Raw genomic sequence first — 20,809 nt, 5'->3', positions numbered from 1 at the left:
TTCTTCTTGGTTCTTTCGGTAAAGTCACGTAGAAGGGAAATAATAAAATAATAAAAATAAAACATAATAAAATATTATTATTTTAAAATAATAAAAATAAAACATAATAAAATAATAATATTTTATTGTTTTATTTTTATTATTTTATTTTTTCCCTTCTACGTGACTTTACCGAAAGAACCAAGAACAGAATCCCTGCAGTCACGAAAGCTTTACATCGAAAAATCAAAGTAAATTGTTTGGCTCACTGCAATTCTGGAGAAAGGGCCTCCCCCCACCCCACTCCCTGTGGAATATGTAGATGGCGTTTTGCGCCACTCAGATGAGAAGTACCCACACTTCACCCCACCACACGAGGCACAGTTCGATCGGCTCGCACCCGATTAAAACCCTTCCTCCTCCTTGTCCCACGCGATCAGAACGAGGCGACGATTGAACCCGCGGCATTTACCTGCCCGTGACGTCATCGGCGAGCCTCACCTTTTGTTCCCAAAGGAGAAGGTTGGAGGTGGGGGACAGCGGTTGTGTGCAAGGCGCTTAAAGCAGAGATCGCAAATCGTGCTACCTACCCGCTGAGAATAGTATTCGTCTCAAATAGACATTTGTGGTGATTAAGTATGGTCAGTGTGTGCGCACGTTATTTTGAATGTAGTTCTTTTAAATGCGTGTTCGCGTGTGTGTGTATATACCTGCATGCCAACGTTGACATGTTTAATGGTTGCTGTTGTCTTGAATTGTCTGTTATGGTGGCAACCCAGACTCAGAACAGCCCGAATCCATCCCGCCCTGACTGGTAGATGCCTGTGGATGCCACTTTATACTGTACTCTGAGTCTAATGTATAGATGCAGTGGCAATTAAGAATACTGCCCAATGTTTCAAATGCCGCGCCAGAAGATCGAACGTGCCACTTATCTACAAATTCGTGCTAAAGAAACTCCCAGAGCAGATTTCCACGTGTTTTCATCATCGTGTTGTAATGCACGTGTATGAAGAAAAGCAACAGTAGTGGGCTTGTGGCCATGCAACCCAAGCTATGGGCCATAACAAGTACTGTATAGTAAACCGCTGTAAATTTAACACGTATTATGAATAAACCGCTGTACTCTGCGGCCCTTCCACGGAGGAGGAAGAGCAAAACGACACGGACTCCTTGAAGCCCTCTCGCCGTAAGTGAACAGACCTTGACATTGGCATTTAGCTCGTGAACAAATTGCTGCCATAGGCAAGAATATAAACACAACAATACGCACGGTAGTTTTCAAAGCTTTATTGCATATTTTTTTTGCTGATGGTTCCAAGTGCGTGCCTGGTGGAGTTCACGTTCACGGAGTCCTCTGATCCCAGCCACGCAGTAGGGAGAGATTAATGATCTTCCCCCGGTCAGAGATTCGGCGCGCGGATGGCGAGGATGGATGATGGGACGAGACAGCCCTCGGGGGCAGGGAATATGGATGTGGTTATCTCCCCGCCTGCTCCAGCCACAAATCCTGTGCGCGCAAGGTGACACGAAGCTGAAATGACAGCGATGGCCAGACGTTGTAAAAAGAGAGCCGAATTGTAGTGTCCCCTGAATATTGAGGTGCGATATACCTCATTTACTTGATACAGCTGTCGTGGCTGTGACGGTTCCACCTGAAGACGGAAGCTTGTGTTGCCTCCGAAACGTCGTGATTTTTATTTTATTTTACTTTTATTAATTTTAATGTTTTACCTACGTGACTTTACCCGAAAAAAACCTAAGAATATGTATTTTATCAGTAAGGCTCACTGAGCTATGTAGCTCTTTTTCAGAAGTGACCTGGCCACCAATGATAGCTCAACGAAGCGGCTTATGATCACGTTGACATTTATAGCAGCCAAATACTTTATAGCAGCCAAATACTTTCAATACTTTCAATACCGTGTAGGGGTTTTTTTACTTTGCATGCACGCGTTCAGAAGGTCGTGAGCTGCATCGGTAGAAGCCCGGGGAAGTTCATCTTACGGGGTCGGCTGTTTCACGGGTGTACCGGGTGTCCATGGGCAATTCGGTTCCTGGAGAAGCACGTGAAGCGAAACGTCGGACATAATGCCGAACACCACGCGGTACAAGCCGACGATATAAGGATCCCTCCTACAGCTCTCGTGATATGTACACTTTTATCCCTGTTTATCTTGGGAAAAGTCACGTTTTAAACATCTCTTATTGCTGTAATGAAAAAAGAGAGACTTTGCAATTACCAATGGCCTAACACCGGAAGTTTTAGCTAATACGGAGTACATCGCAGAGTGAGGTCGCGTCAACAGCAAAAAAAGCCACACAAATAATTTCCACTTTTGGCAAAGGAAGGCTGCTGAGAGGAAAAAAAAAGAGATGAGACCACACAGCTCGAGGCGAGCCTCGAGTGAAACGAGACGGAGAAATTGGGTGAGCCGAGAACTGTGGCGGCGTGACAGGAGGTGGGGGGGGGGGTTTGACCCCGACACTGATAGCAGTCGATGTACACCACCGGGCAAAACCTCAATGCGTCCGTGTCTCATCACCTGGATGTGCGGGGGTGATCGGCCCAGGGAGACAACCGATGCGGCTGGCAACAGCAACAACAACAACAACCACCAACAACAACAACCACCACCAACAAACAACAACAACAACCACCAACATCAACCACCAACAACAACCACCAACAACAACCACCAACAACCACCACCAACAACCACCACCAACAACAACCACCAACAACAACCACCAACAACAACAGCAACAACAACAACGACCAACAACAACCACCAACAACAACAACCACCATCACTCTCCACTTGGCTCTCGAGTAGCAAAAGAGATGTGTTTGACTGGTTGCTCTAGACTGCACATATTGAAACTGAGATGCATTGTTAGTCGTTGTACACAATGCAATGAAATACTATTGATTTACAGGCGTTGTGTTAATGCCGTGCTGGATGAGTGTTTCTTTATGGTGTCAGTCAAGGGGGGTGTTTGACCATACCTCGCCATGCTGGCGAATGCAGGTTGGTGGAGGTGGAGACCAGGATGGGTGAAATAGTTCACTCACACTAAAGTTGGCTGTGGTCGAGAATCACACTCAAATTTAAAGGTCCATAAGTGTGCCAAGCATGGTGCCACCACTCCGTGCCAAACGTCAAATAAGTGAACATAAAATATCAATTGTAATAGCGTTCAGTTTTCTATTAATTTCGTGGTAAACCGCCAAACTAAACATAAGTCTGCGAGCTATTACCATTCCTCATTAGCGAACATATTTCCTCCATGCACTGTAGTAACACATCCCGCAGTCTAATGACAAGGAATGCCCAATCCTTGTGTCCGTTACTTGTCCACCTTGTCAAGTTAACAAAAATAACCTATTTTAATGATCAGCAGATGCTGAAGTACCTATGGATGTAGAAACATCTTGAGGCTAGAACCTTGAGGGGTGTTTTTTTTTCTCAATGGGAATTTAGCGCATGTCACTGAGGCGTGGGTTTGGGATCGACGGTTCCTTTTATGGGGAGAGAGAGAGAGAAACTCACTGTGTCGTGCCGTGCAACACGTGTGGAATTAAATTCAGAGCCTCGAGGTATTTAACATAGACACAACGTTGCATTGCCTCGCTTATTAAAATGGATGTTTGTGCTGTGCCCATGATGAACGCATGGGATTGTGAGCTTAAGAAATGATTGTTCTCTGATGAGATTCCGGGGCGTACTGTGTGCGATGACTGATGTGCTCTAAGTATGTGTGTATGTTGAACTTCTTTCCCACCTTACATATCCAACCGTGCTAATCGGAGGAAGGACAACGCACTGTGGGTCTCTGTGTGAGTCTACGGGTCTCTGTGTGAGTCTACGGGTCTCTGTGTGAGTCTACGGGTCTCTGTTTGAGTCTACGGGTCTCTGTGTGAGTCTATGGGTCTCTGTGTGAGTCTACGGGTCTGTATGTGAGTCTATGGGTCTCTGTGTGAGTCTACGGGTGTCTCTGTGTGAGTCTACGGGTCTCTGTGTGAGTCTACGGGTGTCTCTGTGTGAGTCTATGGGTCTCTGTGTGAGTCTACGGGTCTCTGTGTGAGTCTGTGGGTCTCTGTGTGAGTCTACAGGTCTCTGTGTGAGTCTACGGGTCTCTGTGTGAGTCTACATGTGTCTCTGTGTGAGTCTATGGGTCTCTGTGTGAGTCTACGGGTCTCCGTGTGAGTCTATGGGTCTCTGTGTGAGTCTACGGGTGTTTCTGTGTGAGTCTATGGGTCTCTGTGTGAGTCTACGGGTCTCTATGTGAGTCTATGGGTGTCTCTGTGTGAGTCTATGGGTCTCTGTGTGAGTCTACGGGTCTCTGTGTGAGTCTATGGGTTTCTGTGTGAGTCTACGGGTCTCTGTGTGAGTCTATAGGTCTCTGTGTGAGTCTACGGGTCTCTGTGTGAGTATATGGGTCTCTGTGTGAGTCTACGGGTCTCTGTGTGAGTCTATGGGTCTCTGTGTGAGTCTACGGGTTCTCTGTTTGAGTCTACGGGTCTCTGTGTGAGTCTATGGGTCTCTGTGTGAGTCTACGGGTCTCTATGTGAGTCTATGGGTCTCTGTGTGAGTCTACGGGTGTCTCTGTGTGAGTCTACGGGTCTCTGTGTGAGTCTACGGGTGTCTCTGTGTGAGTCTATGGGTCTCTGTGTGAGTCTACGGGTGTCTCTGTGTGAGTCTGTGGGTCTCTGTGTGAGTCTATGGGTCTCTGTGTGAGTCTACGGGTCTCTGTGTGAGTCTATGGGTCTCTGTGTGAGTCTATGGGTCTCTGTGTGAGTCTATGGGTCTCTGTGTGAGTCTACGGGTCTCTGTGTGAGTCTATGGGTCTCTGTGTGAGTCTACGGGTTCTCTGTGTGAGTCTATGAGTCTCTGTGTGAGTCTATGGGTCTCTGTGGGAGTCTACGGGTCTCTGTGTGAGTCTATGGGTCTCTGTGTGAGTCCATGGGTCTCTGTGTGAGTCTATGGGTCTCTGTGTGAGTCTACGGGTCTCTGTGTGAGTATATGGGTCTCTGTGTGAGTCTACGGGTCTCTGTGTTAGTCTATGGGTCTCTGTGTGAGTCTATGGGTCTCTGTGTGAGTCTACGGGTCTCTGTGTGAGTCCATGGGTCTCTGTGTGAGTCTACGGGTCTCTGTGTGAGTCTATGGGTCTCTGTGTGAGTCCATGGGTCTCTGTGTGAGTCTACGGGTCTCTGTGTGAGTCTATGGGTCTCTGTGTGAGTCTAGGGGTCTCTGTGTGAGTCTATGGGTCTCTGTGTGAGTCTATGGGTCTCTGTGTGAGTCTACGGGTCTCTGTGTGAGTCTATGGGTTTCTGTGTGAGTCTACGGGTCTCTGTGTGAGTCTACGGGTGTCTCTGTGTGAGTCTATGGGTCTCTGTGTGAGTCTATGGGTCTCTGTGTGAGTCTATGGGTCTCTGTGTGAGTCTATGGGTCTCTGTGTGAGTCTACGGGTCTCTGTGTGAGTCTACGGGTCTCTGTGTGAGTCTATGGGTCTCTGTGTGAGTCTATGAGTCTCTGTGTGAGTCTATGGGTCTCTGTGTGAGTCTATGGGTCTCTGTGTGAGTCTATGAGTCTCTGTGTGAGTCTATGGGTCTCTGTGTGAGTCTATGGGTCTCTGTGTAAGTCTACGGGTCTCTGTGTGAGTCTATGGGTCTCTGTGTGAGTATATGGGTCTCTGTGTGAGTCTACGGGTCTCTGTGTGAGTCTATGGGTCTCTGTGTGAGTCTACGGGTCTCTGTGTGAGTCTACGGGTTCTCTGTGTGAGTCTATGGGTCTCTGTGTGAGTCTATGAGTCTCTGTGTGAGTCTATGGGTCTCTGTGTGAGTCTATGGGTCTCTGTGTGAGTCTACGGGTCTCTGTGTGAGTCTACGGGTGTCTCGGTGTGAGTCTATGGGTCTCTGTGTGAGTCTATGGGTCTCTGTGTGAGTCTATGGGTCTCTGTGTGAGTCTACGGGTCTCTGTGTGTGTCTACGGGTCTCTGTGTGAGTCTATGGGTCTCTGTGTGAGTCTATGTACGTACGGATGTTGAACTTTATTTTGGAGGTGCAAAGTGCTGGTAGTTTCTTCAGGAACATCGTGCTGGAACAACGCCTGGTAAAACTGGGACACACATCAGAGATACAGTGTACAGCCCAAACGCGCAAAAAAGCCTACGTATGAAGTAGTTAGAGATTCTATTACACGACATTATTTTCGATTCATGAAAATGATGTCCCGTTCTATTTAGGAGAAATGAAACTATAAATGAGACTGAGTGTTCAGGAGCAATATACAAAGGCGATATATTTGTTCGTGTGCATATGACTGGAGTGCATGCTCTGGAATTTTTTTGGGCATAAAATTCATGCCGGACTCAGTTAAAAGGCTTCCGTTGCCATCATGTTTACTACCAAGCTACACCTGCACGTCACAAACACGATATCAAAATATCGTATTTTTGTTTATACACTGCGAATGAAGCACCTGTATTTATTCTATAAAGTACATACACTCATTTGTTTTTTATTAGATTCCAGAAATTAGGTGTGTATTAGACATTCCAAAATGACAGTTTTTATGTAGTACTGTATAGCAAGTTGCAGGCGTGTGTGTCGCCTGCACATTCTCTGCTTGTGGCCAGGCACACTGAATCTGCTAACGTTTAATCCTCGTCCCCACCCTACCTAGCAAGTCAACTGCACGTGTCCATCGTTTGATGATCATCACACGCACCGTGCTAGCTGAGGACAATAGTACGTATGTTTAAAATGTGGAAGAACAAACAAGTAAGGGCCCTATTTCTTCTGGAGATTATAAGGCACTCCAGTGGCTGAAACTTGTGCCCAGTGTCAGTAATATTACTGAAATCTGAAATCTGGTTACACACTCACACCGGATCGGATTGCAAGATGTACCAGCAACGTTTTATTTTCATATAGGAGCAAAGGGCATCTAATAAATTGGAGAAAACAGTATCAGATTTGGAAGAAAAAAATTCGTGTTCACATGTTTTAGAAATCTACTTCATTAAAACTTGGGCTGGTTGCAATAAAAACAAGCTGCAAAGCCAGTCCAGGAAGAAAGCCTCGATTTCGTTGGGCGAATCGACTGCGCACCGAAGCGTGCCCACGGAAACGCACACACGCGCGAGCGTCGTGGTTGACAGGCACGCGATATTACACCAACACAGGTGTGTCCGAGCACAGGCACGCGAACGCCACAAGAACAGTATGGTCATCAAATTGTATATATTTTTTATGAAGAGGAATTTAAAATAATTTTGTTTGCAATCTTCTAAAAAAAACATGGATGTGATCATTGATGCGAGTCAGCTGTGTGGCGAGTTTTGGAGTGACTGGTTTCGGGATTTTGTGCTTTTCCCGAGAACATGTGAGGAATTCTCAAACGAATGAGCAGATGGAAATCATATACAGTATTGCATAGACAAAGCAACAAACAGTCTATCTGTTCCATTGTCAACTGTGTGCATTACATTTGACTTTTGTGTAGATTTATTCTATTCCCATGTTCTTCATCGCCACGTTAAAATCGAAGGCGTTTTTTTGTCCCTGATCATGTTTTTGCCTAAAAGCAATCAAATTGAAGTTATAAACCAGGCATACCCGCAATAATAAAAAATAATTGCATGATATCTTCAACTCAACCCGATACGAATACTCTTGTCCAATCACTGTGTGCCACATATTTACTGGTACCAACTGCCATTCGTGCCTTGACCGGAATTATTAACAACAATCTTGGGACATGTTTCTGGAGTTGCTTCTGTGAGAACATTTTCAAAGATTTTTTTTATTTTTTTTTTAAGCCGAGGATAGCTCAAATGACCCAATAAGTAGCTTTTAGTACAGGCTTTAACTCCCGTGGTGTGAATGATGTCTGCTGGGTCTGAGGGGAGCGGGATTGTTTAAGGTCAGAGGGTCATGTGCAAATGCAGTGGAAACAAAAAAATCCTCCCCTTTCTAATGGCTTGGAATGAGTGTTGAGTATGTATACCACCAAATATGTACGCACATTAAATACATCATCGTCATCAGCCATGATTGATCAAATGCTGGACGATAGGCCTTCCCAAGCCATGGTTACCTCTCCCTGCGATGTGGACAATCATCCAGCGCCTACACATGAGCTGATTTAATCGCTCCATGTCCGTGGCAGATGTCCTGTCATGCGCATTCCCTCCTGAAGCTGCCACTGTGTTGTTAGTCTTGACCACTGGCTATCGTACCTTGTAGCAACGTGCTCTGCCCAAGCCCGTTAATATTTTTGAACAGTCATTGTGGTGTCTAACTTCCGTATGCTGTATTTACAAAGCAACCCGTTTCTCTTTTCTATCATAGTTATTCCTAGCATGGCTCTCTTCACGCTTTGGGCAGCACTCGTAATTGTGAAAAGCAATTGCGACCATACTTCACCACCGTGGCCAGTGCGAGTGAGTTGAAGATCCCCGCCTAACGCGGGCAACGCAACTACTCACGCTTGTGTTGATATACAGCAATTATAATGTTCTTGTGCGTGCCTTCAAACGGAGCACATCGGACAAATGGAATGTTCTGAGATGTGGGGGCTAGCGTCACGCAGAGAAATCAGCTTGATCGAAAGAAATAAAACATTAACCCGTAAAAACAAAGTTTTTCATTATAAATCCTTTTTATGCGTGGCATCGGTTTTATTTTATTATTCATTTCTGTTTTTCTTGAGTAAGAGTTTCATTTTTATCACATTGGTATTTTAAATTAAATATAAGGAAAGTCGTATATAAGGACATTGGTCTTTGAAACGGGCGGCTAGAGTCCTCTCGTCCTCTGGCTTGAGATGGCTGCCACCTATGGGTCAGATGATTGCTTGCCACCATTAAGCAATTGGTAATTAAATATAATTAATTTTTTCCTAAAAAGTGTAAAATTTTGGAAAAAAAATTTTCACGAAAATAAATTGTCACGCACAACGAGTCTGTGTGCAAAATGTCAGCTCGATTGGATCACGGGAAGTGGGTTAAAAAACGACCGAAAGATTTGCACGGTCGTAAGCAAGCAAGCAAGCACGCAAGCACGCAAGCAAGCAAGTGAACTTAATATAAAGGATTTAAAAAATTAACCCGTAAAAACAAAGTTTTTCACTATAAATCCTTTATATGCGTGGCGGCTAGAGTCCTCTCGTCCTCTGGCTTGAGATGGCTGCCACCTATGGGTCAGATGATTGTCTGCCAGTATTAAGCAATTGGTAATTAAATATTTAATTTGTTTTCCCTAAACAGTGTAAAATTTTGGAAAAAAATTTTCACGAACATTAATTGTCTCGCACAACGAGTCTGTGTGCAAAATGTCAGCTCGATTGGATCACGGGAAGTGGGTTAAAAAACGACCGAAAGATTTGCACGGTCGTAAGCAAGCAAGCAAGCACGCAAGCACGCAAGCAAGTGAACTTAATATAAAGGATTTAAAAAGAGAACGTGCCACGGTGGGTATGCTACTGGAGGCAGAAGGGCTAAATTGGACGAAATGTTTCGAGATAGTTTGTGTAAGGAAGTTTCAAGGGAGTTGTGTCGAGGAAAAGGCCAAAGATGCAGACAAAAGATGGTGCTGCTTGGTGACCTGAAGAACGTGGGCCTGAATGGAAAAACGAACAGAAGCAATCAAGACTGTAAGATACAAAAATCTAATCTCAATTTGTTCCGACTCAACTTAGTGTGGAGCGGCAATTTTCTCCTTTTATAACTCTGAGCCATTGGTAGAAAGTCCATACATGTCGGGGCGAGTCTTTCAAAAAACCCACCTCTGTTGACTTGAGTCCAGGCTCAACCAGAATTTGAACCAGCAGCTTTCGACTTTCCAAGCCGTGCCCTCCACCGCTACACCACCCAGCTGGCTAAGTCGAAACAGCATTATTGGTCGGGTGGAAGAAATTGAGCCTGCGCTTGGACAGCGAATGCAAGAAGAAGAAGAAGAACATTTTCACACTCCAGGTAAATGTTACCAAGTCGTTGCGTTGGTCAAATTTACAGTGTCCCATTCGCATGAGTCGGCGCTACTGAGGCTGTGCAGGACAACAACAACAAAGCCCACACAGGCGAAGCTCATCGTGAAAACTCGGAAGTGAATCCCTCCAATGATCAAATGAGAGGATGAAGTCTCTTCGAAGTGACCCGGTCTGAGAGGTATGGTTTAGTCACATCGATCAGAGCCAGTGTGCCAACCAATGACAATGAGGTTCCAATGGTGAACCAATGACAATTTCCAAAGTCCAGCAAGCCTCCTTTGCGGTGCGTGGTTGCCGTGGATGTGTTTGGCACGGGGCACCCGTGACGCGTCTGCCCTGGCTGCACGTGCGTGCCGAACAAGGGTGAGGAGGGCAGAGGCTGTCGGGGAAGCGGACGGTAATTTGTTACGAAGCTTGACATCGTTTGCTTTAACAGCCATTAGTCAGCTTGCAAGCATGTCCAAAGAAGGGCTTGTGCTTTCGCTCAGAGCTGTTTGCCGTGTGTTAAGGTGAAGACGGTTGAACGCAGACGCATTGCTGCGGTAGCAGTGCATGCTCATGGGCGATGCGCGCAGTTGGAAGATTGTCGCTCTGACACAGTTGTCGACCGGGGATCGCAAAGAGTGTCCCACAATCCCAAGTCTGCTGTTCCGTCGGCGGGTTTCAGCAGAGCGGCGATTAACATTCTTGCCAATTTGAAAAACATTTCCAACTTGCGTGTTATCCGGAACATTTAGTTTAAACACATTTGGTCACATTAGCGACCAAATAAGCAAGTCACATTTGACTCTTCATTATATAACAACAATGTGGTTTAATTGCCACTTCATGAGCGTTTGGGGGGAATGTAGAGCGACGTTTGCACAGGAAATGCATTGCGGATGTCGTTCACGTGAAGTGGCCCGTAAATGTAATAATTACATGAACGTCTGTTTACGTGACAACCTTTACTAGTTGGCTGTGTCGGGTGGTGGCGGGTTTAACGACACATTTATCTATTTCCGCGATCTAACCCAAACAAAAACAACAACCTCTATTATGGATGATATCGGTCGCGAAAGCCGACGTGTTAAACTGATGAACGCCAGTTATTTACGCGTGTCAAATCCCCGAGTCTCAAGACTCAATATTCAGGCGGGTGCTGCATTGCAACGTCTGGCCAATTCAATGAACGAGTGTTTGGCATGTGGGGAAATGTAGCACACCTTCATTCCTGGTGGGTAATTGAGGGCCACGAGCCGAAACCTCTGCTTTCCCTTTTTTTTCTAATTAAGTTTATGAGCTCGCGCGGCAGAGACCGACATGGCAGTCTGCGTGTAATGTCACGTCTAGGAGTTGTGTCTGGTAAAGAGTTGTGCTCCAACGTTTCAAGACGAAGGAAAACGAGAGCTGAAGAGGACCATTCTGAAAGCCCCTTCAGGGGACAGCGGTCAGACAGATTCACCGCAAAAATCCGAGACCGTGCGTGCGTACGTACGTGCTGTGTGTATCGCAGCCTGTTTCACTGCTGCCTCCAACCCAGTGTGTATCCTCATTCCCACCCACCCCCGTCCACCACGCTTTTCTAAAAAAACAACCCATATCAACCGCCAGAAGCCCTCCCTCTCTCCGCCCACGAACCCCTCCACCCTCCCCTGATGCACGCGAGATTCAGAACTCCTCCGGCTCCCACCAAGCATTTCCCCGAATCTTGAGCAGTCCTTGGTCGAGATTGTGCCACATTATGGCAGAGTTAATAAATGTTGAGATCTAAAATGTAACAAAAGAGGAAATTGGTGGCTTTTTTATTCTGAAACTGAGAAGCGTCCTGGCTTGTTCCTCGCCTCTGCTTGCAAAACCTAAAAGAGCCTCACCTTCATCGCTCTGCCTGGAGTTTTTAGGATTCTTTGGACTCAAAATTAGCTGTTTGGGAACCATGGACTTGAACGTGTGGCACATCCTATGGGTCCTGATTCACGGTAAGAATGATCTCCATTGATTCCATAAATGCTTGCGGCCGCTTTGCGACGTGGCGGTCCGATTCGTATATGTGTGCTGATACGCAAGCGTAATAATCATTATTATTTTTACGAAGGAATTTGTAAGTGCATGTTTTTTTTTCTGACCGAGTATGTTTCGCGTTACTGTAATCTCTGACTATAACAACAACAACAAACAAATCATTGGCTCACAGTGCGATGTTGACGGCTGCAGAGCTCCGCGCTTCTGTTTTCACAATTAAAATCCGTTTACATTGAACACGCTCCTTGCATGTGCACACCCACACTGGGACTGGCAAGCTCAGGGTGGATACACGCATCCGCGTCTGTCGGAATTGTTTACGGCTTTAACCCGTTCGGATCTTGACTTTGTCGTTAAAGTCACGTAGGTAAAAAAATAAAATAAAATTAATAAAAGTAAAATAAAAAATCACGACGTTTCGGAGGCAACACAAGCTTCCGTCTTCAGGTGGAACCGTCACAGCACGATTGCTGTATCAAGCAATACAGCTATCACTTGATACAGCAATCGTGCTGTGACGGTTCCACCTGAAGACGGAAGCTTGTGTTGCCTCCGAAACGTCGTGATTTTTTATTTTACTTTTATTAATTTTAATTTTTACCTACGTGACTTTACCGAAAAACCCTAAGAGTATGAATCCTTGCAGTCACGAAAGCTTAAAATCTTGACTTTGTAGTTAAACCCAGTAGCGCTTGTGGTATGGACAAGAGGAAGCATTCGCTTGGTTGCTGTTGACTTAGGGTTGTGAGATAATCAAGGCAGACACTGATGGGCATGATTCACTTTGCCTTTTCACATAACCCTCTCAATGCACCATCAGCAGAGGTCTTCAGTCAACATCTGTTTTGATAATAGAAGTGCTGTTGTTCGGACATGTTCATGAGATAAATCGTATTTATTAATTTAATGCACATGTTCTGATGCGATATGCCTATCGCTTCTACGCAGTTTAAATGTTCCCCACTGTTTCATTGTTTATGCAGGGTGTATACAATAACACCACGATCGACGTCTCCCCATTTTACGTCGTTTCACACATGCGTCGTCACTTTATGAGCTCCGCGACCTCGTTTGCGTCGCCTCGAGCCGCACTCACCGCGCTGACGGCGTCGTCTGTGTCGACCTTCCTCTGACCACGTCGCCTCTCGGCCTTCGCCTCCACCTCGCCCTGTCAATCGCTTCGATTGGCGTCGTCTCGATAAGCCGTCGTCGCACCTTGCGGGAACGCATTCCCGACGTAAACCGGGGTATGGTTGCACGTGTGTGTGCATATACACTCGGCAAGACACGCGGTGATTCGCCCCTCTCGTCAGCCTTGTTTATGTCTCACCATTGGAATCTCATTTGGCAGTAATAAAAAATATGATAATTGCGCCTTTTGGCGTCATCTGGTCCAACCCAATGTGAGACTATGCTCTAAAGAAAGCTGTCTCGGGTGTGGACCGATCAACTTCAAGGACAGTGCATATATTATCAGAGTTATGTTTTTTGTTTGCATTATGGCTGCAGGTATTGTGGTCTATGCAAACATGACTCCTTGTAAAAAAGGTGTCAGTTTTGTTGCCAGATAGAAGGGTAAAAAAACAATTATCTTGTTTATGTCTCATTAGACTCTCTGTGTATGCAGGACGGCGAGCAAAGAGGTGGACGCCTTTTTTTTTGCTCTCCTGTCCTGTCACTTGCACAGTGGTCCATCAATCTACTTGTAGATCTACAGCCCTTAGTCAATCCTCTGGTGGATGAGAGCCTTGCCCACACCATTGCAGGTCACGGCGAGTTCGTAGACCATACTATACCAAGCTGGTCAGTTTCGGTGGGGGGAGCATAGAATTACATTACAACAATCGATTTTTCAACCGCCCTCTGCTTCCCACCACATAGCCCCATCCATCTATGCGTCCACTTTGTCTATTGAAATATTGAATTAATTGATTGCTCAAAGAACTGGCGAATCAGATAGCCCACCCAATTCATTCATTAGACGCCAATGGAAGTGGGTGGGTGGAAGGGTGAGCTGAAACAATAAGTAGTCCATTTCCACACGTGCGTGAGGGTTTTCTGGCTTTTTGTGTGTGCGTGTGCGTGTGTCTCGGGCAGGCATTTCATTATTTCATTGTGCACTCAGCTGATTGCTGCTCAATATGGGCAGAGGGAAGGCTCCAACATCTGGCCTCGGCCACCCGTGGAGATGGAAGGCATTTGACGGCATGGCCTTGTAACCACAGCCAGCTCACTCCATGTAGAATGGCCAGTGAAATGGGTCCTTTCCTGCCTCATACTGGGAACATCTATCTGGCTTCTGAAGGCCATGCCTCTGGGCTTCTCAGTATCCTGCGATCAGAAAGGAGCTTCATTATTCTTGCCAATAGAACGTACGATGGAGATTAGTCCGCGCTGCTTTGTTTGAACCGACTTATTTTCGATTCCTGGCCACAGCTAACATTAGCGGCGAGAGGTATCTGAACCTGTCCTGGGAACCTCCCGACCGATCTCGCCACACCTGCACTGCGCAGCGCGAGGTGAAACGTGGTCAAACAACAGCGTGGGAAGGGAGGCTGTTCATCCAGCAGTGGATTGACAAAGGGCTTCAGTGTCAGTTATAAAAAAAAAGAAAGTTTAATGTTATACAGCATCAAAATGCAACTGCCTGTCAAGATATGGCACAAAACAGTCGGCATGTGGCATTCTAGAGAAAGGAGGCTTGTTTATGTCACGTAGACAAAGATACAGTCGGAGGCAGAGGGACAGAGGAAGGTCATGACCTAGACTGGGACAGGGAACCACAGCACAGGCGGCAGGGGGAAAGGCGTTTCAGACTCTGAGTATGTATTATGTTGGACTTCTTTCGCACCGTACATAGCCAACCGCGCTAATCGGAGGTGCGGGGGAAGGACAACAGAGTCAACACAAAATTAAGCAACGCAGGAGAACGAGTGGTCTCCCACAACTTGACTGGGAGCATCGATACAGCAACATATTTTACGCGCGGTTGTGTGTCAAGATAACGAATTCGGCAGTCCACTGTTGATGAAAGCCTCGACCCACGTTTAGAACATACTTCACCATGCTGGTGAGTGCAGGCTGGGTCAAGGAGACTCCGCCCCCACACCCCAAGGTCTGTTCTGATATCACTCGCCGCCGTGGTCAAGAATCAGATCCACGTCAGCGTGGATCATGGAACACCATGCTTTCTGCCGCAACACCCCATGTGGTGTGTCTCGGATAATAACATAATAAATTAACAGCCAATGATTTCATCATCTTTAAATAACAATAACAATTTGGCCCGTCACTAATGGCTGCAACGGAATGTCGGCTGCTGTGCCAAAAATATTATATATATTTTTTTGTAAGTGGTGTAACACAGACCCCGTTATTGTTTTATTGCTCACAATTCACCGCGACAGGCCACAGTGCATGCTGTACAGTGCCGCTGCTGTGTTTCGGTAATTGGGCTCGGGAACATTCATGGAGAGTTCTCGCTCGTGCCAGAGGACAAGCCGACTGCGTTTGTTTAACAGGCACGCCTCTCGATTGATGAAAGTTTAAACCGGTCCAGGATTTCCCTGCGTTTAAACAAATGCTTGCGGGTAATATTGCAGAGGTTCACAGTTCAAATCCAGCGGCCGCCCCGATTATAATTACTGGGGGTATAATAAACTCTGAATTCAGACTCTGTCTACTCGACAGACCTGCTCTCCACATGCGGACAGCTGCTTGCGTTGTGGCCGAAACGTCGTGAGAATTATTTTATTATGTTTTATTTTATTATTTTATTATTTCCCTTCTACGTGACTTTACCGAAAGAACCAAGAAGATGAATCCCTGCAGTCACGAAAGCTTTAAATCGAAATTTAAACGTGACGATGTCATGCGCCATGTTCTTCACTCACGGTGGAAGTTCAAGATCCCCTGACAACGTTCGCAAGAGCAAGGCCATCGTGTGCCGGCGTCTGGGGTCCACATTTTCCAGATTCGAAAAAATCCCTTCGAATGTCTCAATTGGGATTAAACATAGCACTCCTCGACCCCTACTACTTGCAGGCTTGTTGTCTGCTTGCAGGCAGAGTGCTCAGTCACCTTGTGTCCAGACGCACAGCTGGCACCGGCAGTGTTTCGATTTAAAGCTTTCGTGACTGCAGGGATTCATCTTCTTGGTTCTTTCGGTAAAGTCACGTAGAAGGGAAGTAATAAAATAATAAAAATAAAACATAATAAAATAATTCTCACGACGTTTCGGCCGCAACGCAAGCTTGCGACCGAAACGTCGTGAGAATTACGCAAGCTTGCGGCCGAAACGTCGTGAGAATTATTTTATTATGTTTTATTTTTATTATTTTATTACTTCCTTTCTACGTGACTTTACCGAAAGAACCAAGAAGACCGGCAGTGTTCTTTCATATGTTTAAGATGAGATGCGATGTGAAGTGCTCAGAGATGCCCCAGCGTATTGAAGGGCGCTCTATCAATAAAAAACAAATCATTCTCTTCTGCGGGGTGGGAGGCGGTTTTGGAACTGTTGCAAAGGCTGCTGTGTGAAGTCAGCTGACGTGTGAAACGATGCTCCAGGGTCTGTTTGAGGCTCAGCGCACCGCGTGCGTAGACTTGAACAATGCAGTGTTTTGTATCCATTCTGAGGATCATTATATATATTTTTTCGTTCGTGGATGCTGCAAGGTGTGAACAATTTAATGAGGTTTTACGTCACTCAAGTTTATGCCGTGATCATTTAAAGGCACAGAGTGTTCAGCAATAATGCACAATGGTTATCTTTGTTGGTGAAATATTGGAAGGCTGAACATTTGTATATCTAAGGGTGTATTGATTGACTAATTTTAATTAACTCGCCACAGTAGATCATTTGATTAGTTTGATTTTACGGTCATTCACTTGCCTGTGTAGATAAATATGTACGTTGTAGCCAGGAAGCGTGGCTGCCCGGCTTGAGTACCAATATTTCATCATTCACCTGTCATGCCGGTATTGAACCAAGCTTTGAGAAAAATTATATTCAGATCACGAGTGATGTTCATCAATACGAACTATCCCCGCTGACTGCATACCTGTCCACCCATACGGTCTACCCATATTATTGTGCGGGGAAATTGAGTCTTTCGGGTCCATACGGCATACAGCCGTTTCAATACGGGCGTTGTAGGATGAACGTTGAGATGTATAAGGGGCACGGGGTGACCAGTAAGGTCTGAATTGGTCTGTAATAAAGTAGGGGCACTGATAAGGGGTTGAGAGGTATGCGGCTGCTTCTATAAAGGTGCCGTTTACTACTGGACGAGGCCTCTTGGCCCAACAATAACACACAAACAGCTTTCGTGACTGCAGGGATTCATCTTCTTGGTTCTTTCGGTAAAGTCACGTAGAAGGGAAGTAATTATTTTATTATGTTTTATTTGTATTATTTTATTACTTCCCTTCTACGTGACTTTACCGAAAGAACCAAAAAGAAGCACACAAATACTTAACGCAGCCATGCGCTGACAGCGTGCAGCCTTAAGACAACGGCTCACGTGCACCCACTGTGCTTTATTGTATCATGCAAAATGAGCTGATTTTCTTTTTTTACATTGGTTCATGGGTTTATTTTTGTGTGTAATTTGTTCTGATTTTGTTTAACGTCTACAACCCATGCTGAGATTTACATCCGGCCGCGTGGTGCACTCATATCAGCACGCGGCCGAGGAATCAACTCTTGGTTTGGGATTCAGCTCAGCCGTTCATACATTCTGAGCGGGTAAAATAAGTGCCGCTTTGTGGGGAAGTCAACAATGGTTGTCGTATGGATAGTCTTGATGATCCCGCCATAGGAATGTGGAATTTTCTCACCACTGGCTCAGGGCTGTATACAGATGATGAGTGCCGGCCACACTCAATCGAGTGGGAAGCAATCTGTTGCTTTGAACAAAACACGGCGTGACAAGTTGGACAACGCGTGTCACTGAGCAATACTGTAGTCTATTTTTTAAAAATGTAAACGTTATTTTTACACTTGCATAGAGATAGGTTTTACTAAGGACACCAACAATAATAATTAAATAAAACACGACTCCAAAGTTGAATGACCTTGGCAATAGCCAATAATTAATTGTGAATGTTTTAAACAGAGGCCCTTCATCTTGATCAGACAAGCAGCTTAAAAGGTCCCAGGCAAGCTTCTGCGACTTCTAAGAAATATTACTGTTTACACAACACAGTCAGCTGCGGACCATTCACTTGATATGCCACCATCCATTAGCGAAGACAGATTCGTTTTTTGTTATCCCAGGACAGAAACATCCTCTTTTTCCAAATTTTCTTTCGTCCATCCTGTGCTTTAGTCTCTCCTCTTACTTCCTTTCCCCATGTTCCAGCCTCCTTCCCCCTTAAAAAAGAAAACGTTGACATCAGTCCCCTGTGGCTTTCTCTGACTTTTAAAATACTGGTGGCTGAGAGCTGAGGTTTTGTTCTTTATTCTGTGTATCCATCTGCCGTCTTCTCCGTTGCCTTTTCACCCCCCTCCTGCCGAGTCCCCTGTCCACAAAACTCCTTTACCCCCCCGCCTCCCAGAGCAGATGAACTCCCTAATCCATCTCCAGTGTGCCGGCCGATTTCATTTTGCGTCCTTGATAGTTGGTGATGAACTGCTCGCCGACAATTTTACATCTTTCCATTATGGCACCATTCCCCAGTCGCGCTCGGAATTCCAGCGTGTGCTCATCTTGTTCCGTCGTGGAAGCGTCGTCTCTTGTCAGCAGGGTGGCGTCGGGCTCGGGGAACTCAACCGTTGAGCCGGTTTGTTTACAGTCCGACGGTTAGATTTCCGCAGCTGCCAAAGTAATTTAGTTCACTCTTTGTATGGAATGACCAGAGAATGTCACCCGTTTGTAACGTCTTTCTGAAATCCCTTGACCTCGTCCGTGAGAGTAAGTCATCGCTCGCCAGTGTTGCCAGCCGAATGTGAAATTTTGACCGCTCGCAGCCACTTGGCAAATTATATGATGCGATTGAAATGAAATGAGTAAATTCGTGGTTTACGGGTCTTTGTCAGTCCACTGCTGGATGCGGGAGCTACTCATCATATGTCGTCGGTCATGGGGCTGTTCGACCAGACATTCACGCTGGTCAGGAAGGGTGTTGGTGAAGGAGGTGGGTGGGGGGAGATTTGGCTAGACATCACTCACCACGGATGTTAGCTGTGGCTGGGAATTAAACTTAGGTCAATGGGTTCATAGCACTGAGCGCGAACCAGTATATTTTCACAGGTGTTTAAAATGAAAGCCATTTGAATGATTTTGAATGAAAAGGTCTCATCATTAAAAAATAGCACTGATATTCCAAATAAACTCCACATATCCAGAACACAAAAACGTGTAAAAAAGCACTCAGCAATTGTGCATTATGTACAATACCATCAGCAGCTTCTGAAGAAGTGCATTGTGGTCCTTTTCGGTTTAGGTCACGATCAAAAACAAAAATGTGAAACTTCATGGTGTTCCGGCATGCACTATTATTCTGTTGATGTGGCTTTCTTGACATTGACACATTTGATGAACACATCCCAAAACAGATTGTGTTATTCGACATTCCAATTTTTTGGTGACGGTTTCCTGTTTTGAAGCGGTTTGCGATATGACCATCTCTTGAAGAAGTTTGGAAAACAGTGAGGAATTCTCTCAGATGTGAAAAACTTGTTTTCAAACACTCTTCCACTGTGGCTGCACGTCACGTGGAGGTGGCATTTCCATGCCACGTTCCCCGCCACTCCATTGCCCGGCCTCCTTCGTGCTCGCCCTGGCTGCCGCTTTAGCAAGCAGCGCACAAACGTGACTCCCTTTCCCAGTTCATAAATGTCTGAACACCTTTCGGAATGCGAACGGAAGCACCTCCGGTCGGCACAGCATACGTCGGCATGGCTCTGATTTTGCGACACGGGAACACCGCAACACCATTTATGTTCGTCAACGCGCACGCGCCCACCGCTGCTAACGTCCACTGCAGTTTGCAGATCATTTTACAGGCCACATTTTTTGAAATGTAGAGCCTGCCAAATGTTTACAGGCAGTCCCTGTGCACCTCCCGGTATCCATTCCCCTCGCCGATCGCCCATCCCCTCCCCGCGGCCCGTACAGCTGCTTGCTGTGGTAAGCACCAACCCCCCCATCCCCTCCCCCCCCATGCTTGTGCGTGTGAGCGCTGTGCATGCGACGTCCAGTTGAGCAGCGTTCGTGTGGCACGCCGCACTGACCTTGCACAAACAGTAGGGCAGGGTTTTTTGTTGCCAAAATTCAAATTTTTTTTTTTAGTCTTATAGCTGGCCTCTCTGATTAAGTACTGTCATTGATTACTCTGTCAAGCTTTGGTCAAATTACTTAACTGATTGGATAACGCAAAATTATTTGCCGGGAATGGGGGAAAGTATTCTTAGGTTTTTTCGGTAAAGTTACGTGAATTTACCGAAAAAAACCTAAGAATATGAATCCTTGCAGTCACGAAAGCTTCAAATCTAGGGGGGAAAGTCTAAACTCTGCTATCCCACATGTGCCACGGGACGGGAGGTTATGGGCAGAGCTCATAGACATTATCAGTGGTGTAATTTCTTGTCGGGAGTTTCACGTCTACAAGAGGCAGGGTGTGGAGGGCGCATATTAATGGGCACTAATATTCACTTCGTAACACGTTGTTGGGTCAGATCGCGTGAGTAAAATACCAATGTGTTGTGTCGTACACAATCCTCCTCCCGAATAGACAGAGTTTGCTGTGCTTCAGCAGCACCAGGTGTGCTGGACAGCGATGCACAACTTCGCTGAACCACGAGGTACGGACGACGTTTCGTGCCA

At 45.9% G+C, this 20,809-nt stretch overlaps 1 protein-coding gene across 2 annotated transcripts in view; it reads left to right on the top strand.

Moving 5' to 3' along the window:
- The first annotated feature begins 11,621 nt into the window (after nt 1–11,621).
- LOC133343791 (integrin alpha-11-like) overlaps nt 11,622–20,809 on the top strand; it is a 61,787-nt gene continuing 52,599 nt past the window's right edge. Inside the window, exon 1 of one of the 2 annotated variants that reach the window (XM_061553621.1) lies at nt 11,622–11,935. In XM_061553621.1, coding sequence (XP_061409605.1) covers nt 11,893–11,935 — 43 coding nt within the window. In that variant the 5' untranslated portion in view covers nt 11,622–11,892. The remainder of the gene's footprint in view (nt 11,936–20,809) is intronic. The other variant, XM_061553619.1, reaches the window with a different exon arrangement.

This window comes from Lethenteron reissneri, chromosome 18 (assembly GCF_015708825.2).
Source record: "Lethenteron reissneri isolate LAM-NWPU_2019-01 chromosome 18, ASM1570882v1, whole genome shotgun sequence".
In the NCBI taxonomy this organism is placed as follows: Eukaryota; Metazoa; Chordata; class Hyperoartia; order Petromyzontiformes; family Petromyzontidae; genus Lethenteron; species Lethenteron reissneri.
Note: the sequence above shows the minus strand (reverse complement) of the source record. Positions and strands in the feature narration are given on the sequence as shown.